A 16,345-nucleotide genomic window follows, 5' to 3' on the forward strand; every position below is an offset into this window, starting at 1 on the left:
CCAGATTTGATAGACATCATATAAAAGTGCTATCAGATGCTTCTGGTGGTGTGAGGTAGGGTGGCCATGTTCTGGGTCCTCATGTTGCTTCTTGAACCACCTAAGACCATATCTACTTCTTCAGATTTTCTGCCAAGAATTTTGCCTGAAGGTGGCTGGGCCCTAACTGATGTTGCCTTCAATACATATTTATAGTGTATCTGCTATGAGCCAAATGCTATTTAATGCTCTGTGCATATAGCAGTAAACAAGACAGATGACCTCTCCTTCCATCTCTCCAGCTTATGTTTTGAGGGAGAGCAGAGAATTCCTTAAATGAGGAAAAAACTGATTTTGTAAGATGGTCATAAGTACTAGGTAGAAACATAAGTAGGCAAGGGGATAAGAATACTAGAGGTCGGGTTAATACTATTTTGCACAGAGCAGCCAGAGAAGGCCTCTCTAAGATGTCAACTATTATAGTCTGCGTGTTATATGTTAAAACCCAGGCCCCAGTGGGATGCTGTTCGGAGGTGGGGCTTTAAGAATCTGCTGGTGTGACAGCCCTGCACCGGGAAGGAGTCTGTACTCTAAAGAGCGACATTCCATACTCTGTCATCTGCCATCAGACCACAGAAACAATGGTTCCCAAAGAAGTGGAACTGCCCTGGGAATCTGGTGATGGGGCAAGGGCAAGGCTGAAACCTGGTGCTAGCCAAAACAGGAGTTTATCTCCCAGGAAGAGATGTCACTCATTTCTGACAACCGACATGACTGCCTTGCAGGAAAGGCTGGAGTTGAGACAGTGATGGCCAGTGATGGGCAGAACCACACCTTGACCAGGACTGATTACTTATGCATACCTGTTGCCCATTACACAAACCTAAACCTCATGTCAAGACAACAAAGATTTGTGGGTCACTGGATTAAAAAAATTATTCCTCTTCCCAAGATGGCCAAGGTGTGGTTCTGCCCATCACTGGCCATCACTGTCTCAACTCCAGCCTTTCCTGCAAGGCAGTCATGTCGGTTGTCAGAAATGAGTGACATCTCTTCCGGGGAGAGAAACTCCTGTTTTGGCTAGCACCAGCTTTCAGCCTTGCCCTTCCCCCATCAGCACTGAATAAACCTCCTCTCTGCCTTTTTTTTTTTTTTTTTTAATTAGACCACAGAGGACTGGTGGCTGAACTTAGCCTGGCAGAGCTGCAGGGACCTGCCTGTGATCCTAACAACTCTGGTGACACTGGAGCCTTGATTTTCAACTTTCCGGGCACCAGATCCATGAGAACTTGGCTTCTGTTGTTTCAGAGTGGCCCACCTCATGACATTTTGTCAGGAAAACAGACAGAAACCTAAGACGTGACATCTGAACAAAGCCTGGAAGGAGGGAAGGCAGCTGGTTATCCCTGTGAGTGCCTGAAGGTATTCCAGACTGAGCCAGGATACTATGAGAGGGCACAGAGAAACTGATTTTCATCATCATAAAACTAATCTCGAGGCCAGAGAGAAGGCACAGCAGTCAAGAGTGCTTCCTCCGCAATCATGAAGACCAGAGGCTGGGTCCCGGCACCCAAGCAACAAGCTGGATGTCCCTATAAAGATTGTAACCTCAGCTCTGAGGCGGGCAAAGCCAGCAAGCAGGATTGCTGAGGTCTGCTGCCTTCCAGCTGAGCCAGCAAGATGAGAGCCCCAGTTCCAGGGGGAAACCTTGTTTCAAAAGGAATAGGTGGAGAACACAGAAGACACCCAGTGCTCTCTTTGGGTCCCCACACCTGCATAGATACCCACACTCATGTGCACAATCAATCTTTTTTGTTTCCTTTTTTTTTTTTTTTTTTTTAGGGTCTTTACTATGTAGCCGTGGTTGGCCTCAAACTCAGATCTTCCTGGCTCTGCCTCCAGAGTACACACCACCAGGCCTTCATGTACTATCTTTTTAAAAAAAAGTTATTTACTTTTTTACTTAGAGACAGGGTTTCTCTGTGTTGCAGCTCAGGCTGTCCTGGAACTTGCTCTGTAGACAAGGCTGGCGTTGAGCTCTCTGAGATCCGTCTGCCTCTGCCTCCCAAATGCTGGGATTAAAGGCGTGAGTCACCACCACTCTGCTCTGCAGGCACTATCTTATCAAATCTTCACTATGACTCTGCAAGGTGGGCCTTATCATCGTCATTTCGAAGATGAAGAAATAAGGCAAAATATGTATGCCTTGTAAAAACTTCAAATAATTAAAAAAAGAAAAAGAAAAGGGAACTGAAAGTCCTTCAGAGGAAATAAACGTAAGTTGTTTTACAATTTTCCCGAGTTCAAAAAATGTTCACAAAAATACAACTGAAAAAGCAAACAAATGAGAAACTGGGACCATAGGCCACTCACTTCTGAAACTTGCCTTTTTTTCCTCTAAGGGTACATCTTGGTTGGTATAGTTAATTCTTCCTACTCGGGAACTCAGGGCCAGACAGACAGGCCTGGTGGTGCGGGGTTTGTCACTGCCAAGTTCAAGACGTGTGTGGACAATTTAGTGAGACTGTGAGAAAAACCAAGACCACACCTAAACCAAAGCAAACAACAGAAGGCAGGCGCAGCAGCTCGGCCGTGGGATGCTTGCCTAGCGTGTGATGAGGTCCTGGGTTCGGTCCCCAGCACAGGAAAGAAAAAAAGAGAGGCAAACTGAGCTTCTGGGAGTTGACTTCACACTGCTCACTCTACCTTTTGGGGCTCGGGTTTTCTCCATTTGTAAGGGGAGGGCAGAGGACAAAAGATTCTGCAGTGTCATGCCAGTACGCTGGGAACATCAGTGCCTTCCCGCCCCGTGACTATCTGGAACGTTCGCAAGGTCCAGTCCTACTTTCCTTGAACCGAGGCAGCGGTGTCAGCGACTCCGGTGACACTCCAGGGCTCCTAGAAAACTCGGCCCAGCAGGACTCATCCGGAACCCGGCCGAGAGGGACAGCGGAGGAAGGGCGGAGCGCCGGCGGGGGCGGGGCGCCGGCGGGGGCGGGGCGCGCGATGGGTAGGCTGGCCGTGGCGTGACGTACGAGGCGCCCGAGCTCGGCTCCGCCCCGTCCCGCCAGGCCCCGCCCCTCCGCCCTTAGCCGCCGGGGTCCCTAGCGGCGCGCGCGCGCGCGCGCAGCGATGGCGGAGGCGGTGGAACGCACGGACGAGCTGGTCCGGGAGTACTTGCTCTTCCGTGGGTTCACGCATACCCTGCGGCAGCTGGATGCGGAGATCAAGGCGGACAAAGAGAAGGGGTTCAGGGTGAGGGGCCGGCAGGGGCGGCGGAGGCGGATAGATAGGGGAGCGGGCCTCCTGCTCCGGCACTGCCCTCCGGGGCGAGGGCGGCGCTGTCACTGCAGGGTGGGAGACTGCAGACATCTCGAGTCTGGCCCTCGCTTGGCATAGGAGGAACTGAGGACGGGAGATGGCTGTGGCTTGCCTGAAGTTGCTCAGTGAGTCAGGAGCATCGGGGCTCAGGTCCCTGATGCCTGGTCCAGGGCTCCACTCCATGCCAGCCTCTCTGCAGGTGCTGGCCAATGGTTGGCCGGCGTGGCTACGACGCTTTAAGAGCCAAGGTTGAGTTCTGACAGAAGAAATACTCAAATTTTTGTCTCTCTATAGTAGCGGGAGCAAAGGGGGCTGCAGCCCAGAACGCTGTCTGGGTTCAGATCTCTAGGGGATTATCAGGGGATCATTGGCAGTTTTCATCCTGCAGTTCAGGAAGACCTCCCTGCACGTTTTAAAACACAAACTTCTGTGATACTATTTTCCATTGAGAGGTGCTTGGAACTTCTGTGATTTGTATGTTTGCATGTCCTGGGCAGATGGATTGAGGGAGGAGTAAGCTCGTAGCTGAAGCGACGGAAGGAAGTTAGGGTATTGGTTCCTGCCGTGCGAGGTTAGTGGTTACTTGGTGGCAAAGCAAAGCGTCTCCCTGCTCCAGACAGCAGGGTCCTCTGATCTACTTCTAAAACAAAAGAGTTGAATAGACATTGGTATCCAAAACAGTTTTCAGATTGTCTACCCTGGTGTGACTGTCTTCCGATGAAGGGAGCAGGCTTGGGTGGGACGCTGATGACCTGCAGGATCGTGGAATCCTGAAGCTGTGGAGCTGGGAGGAGGACCCTGGAGGCTGTCTAATGCGTCTTCACTCTTATTTATTTTTGCAATGTGAGGCAACCAAGACCGAAGTTAAAGTGACATGGACAAGTTGGTCAACGAGACCCAACACCTGGAGCCGAAGCTCTTGCTTACCGGAATTTCTGAGCTTGCTAGAGGGTCAAGCCATATATCTAGCTTCAGAAAATAATTAGGAAAGCTGTTATGTTAACGCATCTTGGAAATTTTATAGGTTGCCATCTGAGGTCTACGTTTTTTACGTCTGGGAGCTACAGGAGGAATACGAAATTTGTATTGTGTGTAGTGAGGTGGGCATTTCCTCTGTCTTTGGCCACCTCCAGTGACGCTGTCTCTCACCAGGTGGACAAGATTGTGGACCAGTTGCAGCAGCTGATGCAGGTGTATGACTTGGCTGCCCTTCGGGATTATTGGAGCTACCTGGAGCGCAGGCTCTTCAGCCGTTTGGAGGACATATATCGACCCACCATCAACAAACTGAAAACCAGCCTGTTCCGCTTTTATCTTGTCTACACGATCCAGGTTCTTCTTGTTTTTGACTGTTTCCCTGTCTCCCACGTCTTATTATCTGTCGATCATCCGATTTGGTTTCCCCAGTTCTATGTCCTGTTGGTTTTAAGTATGTCAGTTTGTGTAGCATTTTAAAGAATATAAACTTTGAGAAATAAAAAAAATGCAGCTGTCGCCAGATAGTGGTGGCACAAGCATTTAATCCCAGCACCCAAGTGGATCTCAGAGTTCGAGGCCAGCCTGGCCTATAGCGTGAATTCCATCCAGGACAATCAGGGTTGCAGAGAGAAACCCTGTCCCAACAAAACAAAACAAAATGTAGCTGACTTGGGGGACTAATTCAGATACTTGGACTTCAGCCAGGGATTAGTTTTCAGGGTGGCCTTTGTCATTAGAACTTCAGTTTATTTTTGTTTTTGAAACTGGGTCTTGTGGATCCCAGGGTGTCCTCAAACTTGATATGTAATTGAGGATGGCCTTGAACTTCTGCTCTTTCTACCTCTGTATTTCAAGTGCTAGGTGTACAGGTGTGCCACCATGCCTGGTTTTATTCGGTGCTAGGAATTGAACCCAGAGCTCTGTGCATTGGAGACTAATGCTCTACCAACCGGGTGAGCTATTACCTTAGTCCCAGAACTTCTGACTGAACCAGCTTTGGAACGAGAACAGGGTGATGATTTCCTTCTTACTGTGGAGGTTGTAGATACAGTTTTGTCGCTGGCTTGACAGGAGCCATTCAAAGGCTGTCCGCTCAGCAGCAGTGAAGAACCTGACCTGTGGACTTGTCTCTTTCCCCGCCCTTGCAACCTTCTTTGTATCTTGGCAGACAAACAGAAATGACAAGGCACAGGAATTCTTTGCCAAGCAGGCCTCGGAACTCCAGAACCAGGCTGAATGGAAGGACTGGTTCCTTCTGCCCTTCTTGCCGTCTCCAGACACCAACCCCACCTTTGCTACCTACTTTTCTCGGCAGTGGGCTGACACGTTCATCGTCTCTCTGCACAACTTCCTGAGCGTCCTCTTCCAGTGTATGCATATCCTTCCTGCTGTCTGGGGCTGTGTCCACAGTCTGAGGTCCCCGGACACTCTGAGGAGGGGCCTGCTCATAGTGTAGCCATTTCTTTCACAGAACACCCGAAGATCACTGACGTGTGTCATCTGAGGGCCTGGACAAATTGTGGTTATTTCTGTCCGCAGTCCAGGGAGTCATAATTCTTAGTTCTGCATCTGTGCTGTCAGGAACAGCTGGTGTGCATGGGCAGGGGCGTTGGCAGCTTCTGGGTACCTGACTCGGCCAGTCAGCTCAAAGGTTAGGAGCAGCCAGCCTTGAGAGTACCCTCTCGGTGTGTGGCACATGTTTCTGGGGGGTGTCACTTACCTTTGCTGGGGTTTGGTGGCAAATGAAAACACTTCTTGGCCTGGAGCTTTCTGTCTGAGTTTGTGTTTGGTTTACTTTCTGGGACAGTGGCCTCAGTGTGCCTCAACTTGCCAGAGTATAGAGTAGCTTTACGGATATGTATTCGGGGGTTTGAGGGAGGGAGAGAAAACATCACTATAACTCGCTGCCTACAACTCTTTGTGGAAGGCCCAAGATCTGATTTGAGAACAAGTCTCGTCGTTCATGTTTTCTAGGCTGAAAATCTATGAGAGAAGGGAGTCTCATCGAAATGGGGTGCCTGTTGAGGCACTGATAAATTTGGGTGTGGTAGAAGTCCACCCACTGCAGCTGTGTTGACCTTTGGAAGGACATTTTCTGATGGAGGTTCCTGCCTTTGCTTTCTCTCCCCCTTCCTGTTGTGGATAAGTGTGAACCAGCCTTTACCAGAGCTGCCTTTCTCCTTCCTGCTTCTCCTGAGGACTTTCCAAAGAACTTAGCATGGCCACCTGGGCTCTCCAGGGCAGCTGGAACCTGTTGCTCATTATCCTTTCAGTGCAAAACAGGTCATGACCCTGCAAAGTAGGTCATGCATATTGGAACTACAGTTTGCTTTCCGAAGACAGGCCCTACATGCTCTGTGATTCCAGTAGAACTCTGGGCAGCAGCGGGGAAGAACCGGTACCCTAAGCTGGAGTGTGGTTGGTTGTTCCTGGGGCGAGTGTGGCTATGCAGTCTGCAGAATGGTTTGTCCATCTAAATTTTTGCCAGGGAGAGATACAGCCTGGAGAAGTGGCTGATCCTGCTTCCGGTGTGGCTTTTAGCTGGGTTGCTGGCATTGACCTTGCTAAAGGGTAGACTGTGAAGTCCACTGAATGCTAGCTCTTTACTGCTGGTGCTGGGGGAAATGACCGAGTTTGGATTTCTGTCTTATGCAAGGGATGGCTAGGCAGTTGGTCATGTGTCTCTGAGTCCAAAGGAGTCAGGTGGTCTGGAGTAGCAGGCCCAGGGACTGGAAGAGACTCTTGCCTTCCCACAATGCCCGTTCTCTCCTCTGTTCCCTGTGTCTCATAGTCGAGTGTTTCACTGGGAAGGATTTGGAAATCTTTCTGGGCAGACTTATTCTTTAACCTTATGCACCTGTCCCCGTGATCCTGAACTTCGATGCGGAGTGCCAGAGGACCAACCAGGTTCAAGAAGAAAATGAAGTTCTGCGTCAGAAGGTTCGTTCTGAGTCAGGTTGGCAGCTGGGAAGCACTTCTGCTTCTGGGTAGCAGCGGAGAGCTGGTTAAATATAGAGAAGGTGAACTGCTCTCAGATGAAAAGTGAGTCACCAGGCTTGGGGATCTGGGGCTGTGCCCGCCCTGATAACCAGAGGTGAGAGTCACGCTTGGAATCGGGGGTGTGCTGCATGAGCAGTGTGGCAACAAGAACCAGCTTGTGAAAAGGGAAAGACGGTGTGTGTTTGGCAACACGGCACACCTTGGATGTTTTCATCTTTTTCCTTTAAATGACGTGTGTGGTGTGTGGATGCGGGTGTAGGTGCCCCTGCAGGCCAGAGAGGGTGTCAGATCCCTTGGAGTTGGAGTTCCCCTCCTGTGATCCACTGGATGTGGGTGCTCGGGTCCTCTGCAAGGTCAACACTCACTCTTAACTGCTGAGCCATCTCTCCAGCCCCCATCTGTCAATTATCTTCCCAGTCTTTTTCCTTAGAGCCACACATATATTGTTTATAACCCGGATACAATTGTTCTGATTCAGCGACATATTTGATGAAAGACTAGCTCCAAGATGCCGGGGCTTGCCTTTACATTTTGCCTGAGGAGTCTCCCCATCTTGAAATGAAGATCCGTGTCAGTGATATTTTTGGGAAAAGGAAGCTTTTAAGCTATTTGGGGGTTTGAGATTTTTGGATGCTGCCTCGTTGTCTCCAGGCAAGGGCTAAAGATGCTGTAATACCATAATGCATTAAAAATATTTTTCTCTGCAAGTTTCAAAGGCCCATTTTGCAGATTCCAAACATCAAAGCAGGATCCCCGCTCCCCCAGTGAATTCAGGAAGAAACAAGTCAAGTGATTAGAGGAAGTAAATCAAATGATAAAAAGAAGACAACACGGTGGTTTTGGGTGTCTAAGGGTGTCTGGCTTTCTCAACCCCCTGAAGTCCATTATCAGCTGTGACTCTTATTTTCCCACTGTTTGATGAGCAGAAGTGTTCCTTACAGCTGGGTTTGGATGTGGCGTGTCAGGGAAGCTCCCTGAGTAGAGGGAAGGTCACGTGAGGTCACTGGCTAACCGAGCTTCGCCCCTCCATAGCTTTTTGCATTGCAAGCTGAAATCCATCGGCTCAAGAAGGAAGAGCAGCAGCAGGAAGAGGAAGAGGCCTTGGTCCAACACAAACTCCCACCTTATGTCTCCAGTATGGACCGCCTTGGGGACTCGGAGCTGTGAGTGTGCCTGAGGGTGTCAGGGTTGGGGGGGGGGAGGGGCTGCTGTCTCTGCTCTTCTGAACATCACACTGACTTCCTCCCTGGTGGCCCCCTGTGTCTGCCGAGGGAGAATTGCCAGAGGGGGCTTTGGCAAACCTGGTTCCGAGTTGGTAAGGCCCCTGTTCTCTAAGATTTTCCCGGGATGGAGAACCATACAGCTGTGTCAGGGTCCGTGGTGGTGGAGTCCTGAGAAGCTGCTTCATGGGATGGAAGGATTGGTCACCACAGGTGGGGATGTTCCTCAGGAGAAGCTGCTGAGGGTGTAAAGAGGTAGGCAGTATGGGGGAGAAGTTGGAGTGACCTTTGAAGAACAGCCAGTTGAAGCAGAAGTCTGAGGTGATAGAAGGGAGGCAGTGGTTATGTAGCTGGAAGTCAAGTGCTCATCAAAGATGCAATGAGAAGGTTTTTAGTAGATGCGTAGAGAAAGTAGAAGGAGACAAACAGTTTATTTTAGTGGCATATTTTATGTAACTTCATATTCTCAAACTATCCCAGTGCAGAGCAAATGACAGCCACACATAATGAGCTGCCCTACCTTTTTTTTTTTTCATGCTAAGTCTTTGCATCCCATCCTGTCTCGCCCCGGCTCATCCCCATTTGGATTAATACAGTCAGGTGCTCGGTAGAAATGTGTGGATGTGCGGCCAGCAGCCTTCGGACAAGGCATTCTGAGCTCTCCTGGGTCTCTCTCTAAGAGCCACAGACTGCACTTTTGGGGCAGATGAACTTCTGGTTCTTTGTTCAGGAAATGGTCCCAAAGATCGTGCCACCTTCAAGCCCAGGCCTCAGAACCTAGCCAAGGCCCCAGTCACTGACCTGGGCCGGGAGTTCTATGTTCTTGGATCCTCCTCATTCCCCTCCAGGCCCTAACGCTGTGGTGTGTTTACTTGGCCAGAGCCATGGTGTGCAGCCAGAGGACTGCCTCCCTCTCCCAGTCGCCTCGAGTGGGCTTCCTGTCCTCACTGCTACCTCAGAGTAAGAAGAGCCCTTCAAGGCTGTCACCTGCCCAAGGCCCCCCTCAGACTCAGAGTTCAGCCAAGAAAGACTCTCTCAGCAGTCAGGTGAGTGTGGGCCCTGCCTTTGTGTGCTTGTCAAAATACTTCTACCGTCTCACTCAGGACTCCTTGTCACACATGAACTCGTGGGTCCTTTTCTCAGGGCCAAAGTTTTGGATGTGCTATGAGGTCCCAAATTCATTTCTCCTTTTCTTTCTTCTCCCTTCCAGCCTCCCGCCCAACCTTGTAGACCCGGGCATTCTTTGCAGGAGGAGAACAGAGATAAGACTGTAGAGGAGGGATTGAGGGGGAAAACCAGAAAATCCACCTAATAAACCCCTTTCCCATCTCACCTCTGGCTGGCAGTGAAGGGCGTGATGCTGGGATGGAGGGCAGCGTGTGCGTGGACATGCCCACAGTGGAGCTCATTGAACCTCAGGCCCTCGCTCTCGGCCTTCCGCCCCCCCCCCCCCCCCCCCCCCCCCCCCCGGTCACGTCTGTGACCACTCTCAGTCTGCCATGCTCCATTAGTGAAGTGACAGATGGTGGCAGAGAGGAGGTTTGGAGGGGTCCCTTCCCTTTGCTTAGGCTTCCTGTGAACTCATAAGGGGTTTTGAGTGTTTAGGTAGCTCAAGTGTGAATTCTGACAGTTATGGAGTTTTGAATTTTGAGTGATATAAAACAAGTGTCGGGCCAAACAGTAAATCAAAGAGCTGTCCTTAAGTCCGTGCCTTCATTTAAATGTGGTATTTGCTGATTCTGCAAAGGATTTCTACCATCCTTCAATTGAATGGTATATGGTAAGAGGCCTTTGATGCCAGCTTATGTCCAGAGCAGCCAAGAGTCCCACTTGATTTAATAACCATAGAAAATGACTTAGTCAAAAGAAGCCAAAACTATACAATGGAAGAAAGAAAGTATCTTCAACAAACGGTGCTGGCATAACTGGATGTCAGCACGTAGAAGATGTAAAAGGGACCTCGGTTTCTCTTTTTATGTGTTTTTACTAGTTACTGAGAGGGCAAATTGTCACAGCCTATACCTTCCTCCTCCACCTCCCTTGGAGCAGTTTAGGAGTCAGCTTGTGCCCAGCATGCTGGGAGTCTGCACCAGATGGCCACAGGACTGTGTATGAGTTAATATTGTTGAGCGGGAGACACTGAGCGGGACCCTGGGGAAGACAACATGGGCTCTGGACTCAGGCAACTTTCTTTTTACTTCTGGCTCATTAAACTCTCCCCAGTTTGCTTGGGATAATTAGCAGTGTTGACTCTTAGGGAAGGAGTAGAGCCGACAGAAGTGCCCTTGGTATCAGCAGTGCCCAGCAGAGGCAGTGCCCAGCAGAGGCTAAACAGTGAAGTTCGGTAGGAGCTGGGCTTCTGAAGGTCCTAGGAATCAGCCCTGAGATCTCAAGGACTGTCAATGCGGTGTAACTGCCCCCCCCACCCCCCCCACCCCCCGTGACTGCCCCCTCAGCATCCCTGAGGGTGCAGACAGTCATAAATCAGTCAGAGGTACCTGTGCCATTGCTTTTCTGAAAGTTCAAATCTCACAAGTAGAACTTCGGGTCTTTCAGAATGCAGCTAGGCGTGCTCTGCTGTCTGCTTTCTGGGTCTCTCTCAGCGGGCAGCATTTTAGAAGCTTGATAGATGGTGGGTGGAGTGTTGAGTCTCTTGAAATCCAGCTTCATTCAGGTTGAGAGCAAACACAAAGACTGTTTTGGATAGGCCCGTGACCATGGTTTTGATAAGTTCAGGAATTATGAGTCACATAGTTAAGCTGAATGGCATGGTGTATTTTTTTTGTGCAGTTTACAGCTAAAGGTGAGGGTAAAAATGTGCAGTTCTCATGGAAGCATTTGTTAGCTGCCTCTAAAATACAATCACACCCAAGTTTGGTCATTGTGTTGTATATTCAGTGCACTTTCCAGATCCCTAAAGGAGACCACAGCTGTCTACAATCTGAAAAAAATAATTGACTAAGTCTTTTTTTTCTTTAAATTTTTTTATTATTTTTTATTTTATTTTATTTTCTATTATAAGCTTGAAACAGTATAAATTCTTATCCTAATGGTGAAATGTTTGATTGAGGCTTGCCCAGTGATTGAGTAAAACCAAAACTTATTATAAGCCACAGTCATCCTAGGGTCCCCCCTGCTACATAGCCTCCCTGGTTCTGTGGGTTGCAGTCTGATTGTTCTTTGCTTTATATCTAGAATCCACTTATGAGTGGGTACATACCATGTTTGTCCTTCTGGGTTTGGGTTACCTCACTCAGGATGATATTTTCTAGTTCCATCCATTTGCCTGCAAATTTCATGCTTTCATTGTTTTTCTCTGCTGAGTAGTACTCTATTGTGTATATGTACCATATTTTCTTAATCCATTCTTTAGTTGACGAGCATCTAGGTTGTTTCCAGGTTCTGGCCATTATGAATAATGCTGCTATGAACATAGTTGAGCATGTATCTTTATGGTATGAATCAGCATTCCTTGGGTAGATGCCCAAGAGTGGTATGGCTGGGTCTTGAGGTAGATCAATTCCCAATTTTCTGAGAAACTGCCATACTGATTTCCACAGTTGTACAAGTTTGCATTCCCACCAATAGTGGAGGAGTGTTCCCTTTGCTCCACATCCTCTCCAACGTAGACTGTCATTAGTGTTTTTGATCGTAGCCATTCTGACAGATGTAAGATGGTATCTCAGAGTGGTTTTGATTTGCATTCCCTGATGACTAAGGATGTTGAGCATTTCCTAAATGTCTTTCAGCCATTTGTGATTCTTGTTTTGTGAATTCTCTGTTTAGCTCTTTAGCCCATTTTTTTAATTGGATTGTTTAGTATTTTGATGTCTAGTTTCTTGAGTTCTTTATATACTTTGGAGATCAGTCCTTTGTCAGATGTGGGGTTGGTGAAGGTCTTTTCCCATTCTGTAGGCTGTCTTTTTGTCTTATTGACCATGTCTTTTACTCTACAAAAGCTTCTCAGTTTCAAGAGGTCCCATTTATTAATTGTTGTGCTCAGTGTCTGTGCTACTGGTGTTATATTTAGGAAGTGATCTCCTGTGCCAATGCATTCAAGAGTACTTCCTACTTTCTCTTCTATCAGGTTAAGTGTAACTGGATTTATGTTGAGGTCTTTGATCCACTTGGACTTGAGTTTTGTGCATGGTGACAGATATGGATCTATTTGTAATCTTTTACATGTTGACATCCAGTTATGCCAGCACCGTTTGTTGAAGATACTTTCTTTTTTCCATTGTATAGTTTTGGCTTCTTTTGACTAGGCCATTTTCTATTATTGTTATTTTTAATTTTTTGTATGTATGTGTCTCTTTGCAGTACACGTGTACTCGAGTGTGTGGGTGTATGTGTGTGTATATTGAGGACAGAGGTTGACATCAAGTGTCTTAGTTTTTGAGCCTGGAGTTCACCATGGGTGCTAGGGAACTGACCTCAGGTCCTCATGCTCCCGTGGGAGGCACTTTTCCCTCTGAGCCGTCCCCCCAATATCCTCATTTGCTGTTTCCAGTTGATGGTAGGTTATTTAGGCTCAGCATTTGCTTCAATTCTAAAAATAACTTGTAGATTTGAGGTTCCAGGCAACGACAGGGCTTTAGAGCTGGAAGTAGATTTCAGGGTCACTCCTCTCCCGTCCTGCTGCACATCAGACTGGAGTCTCCTGTGCTGTGGCTCTCACTGCTCTCTAAGCTGGGCATTTGCTTGCCGGTAGCTCTCAGTACAAGCCCTTTATCTCCTGAGTTAAACCTTTGGTGACCTTAGCTTGTCCCCCAGGCCACACAGAAGGGGGCTTCTTGTTTAGAGCCACCCTTCTCTTTCCCAGTGTCCTGAGCTTCTCTGTCCACCACACTTTCTGTTTACTCTGGTTGCCATGGCGATATCCCTCCCATACGGAGCTCCTCCTGTGGGGGGCGGAGCGAGGGAGGGAGGGAAGGAGGGAGAGAGGGAGGGAGGGACGACGACATTCTGATGTCTCTGTCCTTTTGTCGTAAGTGATGTTCAGATAGTGTTGTAGTCAAATGCAGTACATGGTGGGGCACTTCCTGTGATGTGACCGTGTGTCCCTGTGGACTCCGAAGGCACTGACAGGGCTCTACACCAGCTTGCTGGGCCAGCAGTGCGTGTTACGCTCCATCTTTCCTCACCATCCCAGAATTCTTTTTTCTTCTCTGTGAAAGGATGAGCACACAGAAAACACAAATGCTATTTTATTGTTAAGTGAGCGACATATAGAGTTAATAGACTTTCCTCCTTGAAGTTTTATTTACATAGAGTGCTGTAAATTTTACTCACAGCATTTTGCCTGCTCATGACAGGTCATGGAAATTATGATCACTCTTACTGAAATGGTCGTAGAATTATTGTTATTGTTGCTATTGTTATTATTAGTGAGATGGAGTCCCACACTTGTTGCTCAGGCTGGCCCCAAATTCTGGCAATCCTCCTGCCTCAGCCTTCTGAGTGCTGCGCTTACAGGGCAGAGCCGTGACATCTGGCTTCATTCCATTGTGGACACACGCTCTGCAGGGTTTCAGTAGAAATCTGGAGGCAGAATTGGGAGTGAGGGGGGTACCTCTAAACCACAGTTCCCAAAGTCTTCTGGGCTCTGTAACTGTGAGAGCCAACAATTGTCAACAACAGTGGGGAGGCTGGGACTTCCGCTCTCTGCATCCTTCCCTTGAGCAGTAATTCTGGGCCCTTCACACCCACTCCGTGAGTCGGGGGCAGCAGGTGGGAATTACCGTATTGTGGACACAGCCCCATTTGGCTGTCACGTACAGAAAGAAAGCGCCCACAACCTCTGCAAATGCCCTCTTCCCCACTGAGACACCAGTGCGAGGGACAGCTGGCCTGGGCCTGTGTCCACGGAGCTGGGCAGGATGGGAAAGGGTGCCTGTCTACAGTGTGGGTGCTATGAGACCCTGTCTTCTGGGTGACCTTGGCCTTCAGATGAGACCTGTTTCCCACCAACGCTCGACGACTCTCTAGGAACTGTGATTTTGGAGTCCTTCTGTATGTTCTGAGGCACTGATAAGTCACCATGCGTCTGTCTCCAGAAGGAGCAAATCACAAAAGACAGGCTACAGACACCTCTTCTGAACTGCTGGGAGCCAGGCAGGTTATGACTGGATAGAATTTAGATCATCTAAATGTTGTATTAATCCACTTGTTAGGGCTTTTGATTTTAAGGCCTATTTTATGTATGTCTGCCTACAAGTATGTCTATGCACCACATGCATGCCTGGTGCCTGCAGAGGCCAGAGGAGGGCGTTGGGTACCCTGGGCCTGGAGTTATAGACGGTTGTGAGGCCCTTTGTGGGTGCCAGGAACTGAACCTGTGTTCTCTGCAAGAGCAGTAAGTGTTCTTAATCCCGAGCATCTCTCCAGCCCCATCCACTAGGATTTTTAGGAGGTTTGTCCTTAAAACTTCCAGTGACTAGTGATGTCACGGAAAACATTTTTTAAAGTTGCACACATTTATAGCCATGTAGACACACATTTACCTCCTTTCTAAAGGTATCTTTACAATACCTGCTATATTGGTATCTCGTACCCACCACAGTTAGCGTTGAAGGACGCTGTCTTCTCATCCCCAGCCTCAGCTGAGAAGTCACACTTAGGCCCGTGATCTCTTGGTATCAATGACTCTTTTGTTGAAAGGCCCCTCTTCTTATTTTACTGTATCCCCTTTGTTCATACCCATTTGTATTTTCATTTTGGAAAATAGAAATTTCGGGGCTCTGGTGTGGTAATATATTGAACGACCCCCATGCCTTCCTTACTTGTGAGGGAAGGATCCCTTTTTATTTCTTGCTGGGTTTTTTTTCTTTTTAAAGATAAAAATTATTATTATTATCATCATAATATTATATTATAAAATATAATGTATATTATGTTCTATATGATACAATGTTATATAAAATATGTATTATATAATATATGTCTATATATTATTATTATTATTTGTGTGTGTGTGTGTGTGTGTGTGTGTGTGTGTGTGTGTGCGCGTGCACGTGCACACACACCATGGCACATGTGTGGAGGTCAGAGGACAGTGTTCAGGAACCAGTTGTCTCCTTCCACCGTGAGTTCTGGGGACTTAACTCTGGTCATTGGGGATATGTGACAAGTGTCTTGACACCTGAGCCACCACCTCTCTGGGTCTTGCTGCGGGTGCTCTGCTTTGACTGGGGAGGTCTTAGAGGGCTCTTGCCCCAGCCAGAGAGTCTGCAGCCTCCGTACCATCTGAATGGAGCCCCCTCAGCACCACACGTTGAAGAGGGAAGGACACTGCTCACTGGGAATAAATGAGCAGAGGAGAGTTCCCAGTGCTCTCTCCCTCCCTTCTTGTGCAGAGGCGGGGTACCCTGTGGTCCATGGATAACAGACACGGCATGAGATAGGCAGCCGTCTAGAGATGTGATGTGGCTGTCGGTGCCTGCTCTATGGCCTCAGATCATTATCTGAAGAAGCATGTGGCCACAGCAGACCTTGTCCTCAACAGTGCCCCCCACTTGAACAGACCCCTTCCTCACGCCATTCTTCCCAAGCCCGTCTTAGGAGCAGACACTTGCTCTCACTGGCACGTGTCTTCCCAGGACCCATCCACAGCTATTGGCACATTTCTAATCCTTGGAATTCACATGGGCCATGTCTGAGTGGTGTAGCTTACCGTTCTTGCTCTCTAAGGTTTCTAGCAGACCGGCAGTGTCTCTCTTTTTGTCTGGAGGGGAACAGTCATGAGTACAGTTGATAAGAAATTCTCCATGTGTGAGGAGAGGAGGGGAAAATCCACAGAGGAGAAGTGCTTCGGCCTTAGCTGTTATCAGTCGGCCACGCAATCTTAA

General features: G+C 48.5%; 1 protein-coding gene across 1 annotated transcript in view; it reads left to right on the forward strand.

Moving 5' to 3' along the window:
- Positions 1 to 3,063: 3,063 nt before the first annotated feature.
- Wdr91 (WD repeat domain 91) overlaps positions 3,064 to 16,345 on the forward strand; it is a 34,839-nt gene continuing 21,557 nt past the window's right edge. The window contains exons 1-6 of the mRNA XM_076566542.1: positions 3,064 to 3,234; positions 4,453 to 4,632; positions 5,447 to 5,653; positions 7,135 to 7,218; positions 8,311 to 8,441; positions 9,379 to 9,544. Coding sequence (XP_076422657.1) covers positions 3,112 to 3,234; positions 4,453 to 4,632; positions 5,447 to 5,653; positions 7,135 to 7,218; positions 8,311 to 8,441; positions 9,379 to 9,544 — 891 coding nt within the window. The 5' untranslated portion in view covers positions 3,064 to 3,111. The remainder of the gene's footprint in view (positions 3,235 to 4,452; positions 4,633 to 5,446; positions 5,654 to 7,134; positions 7,219 to 8,310; positions 8,442 to 9,378; positions 9,545 to 16,345) is intronic.

Source organism: Peromyscus maniculatus, chromosome 3 (genome assembly GCF_049852395.1).
Source record: "Peromyscus maniculatus bairdii isolate BWxNUB_F1_BW_parent chromosome 3, HU_Pman_BW_mat_3.1, whole genome shotgun sequence".
NCBI lineage: Eukaryota > Metazoa > Chordata > Mammalia > Rodentia > Cricetidae > Peromyscus > Peromyscus maniculatus.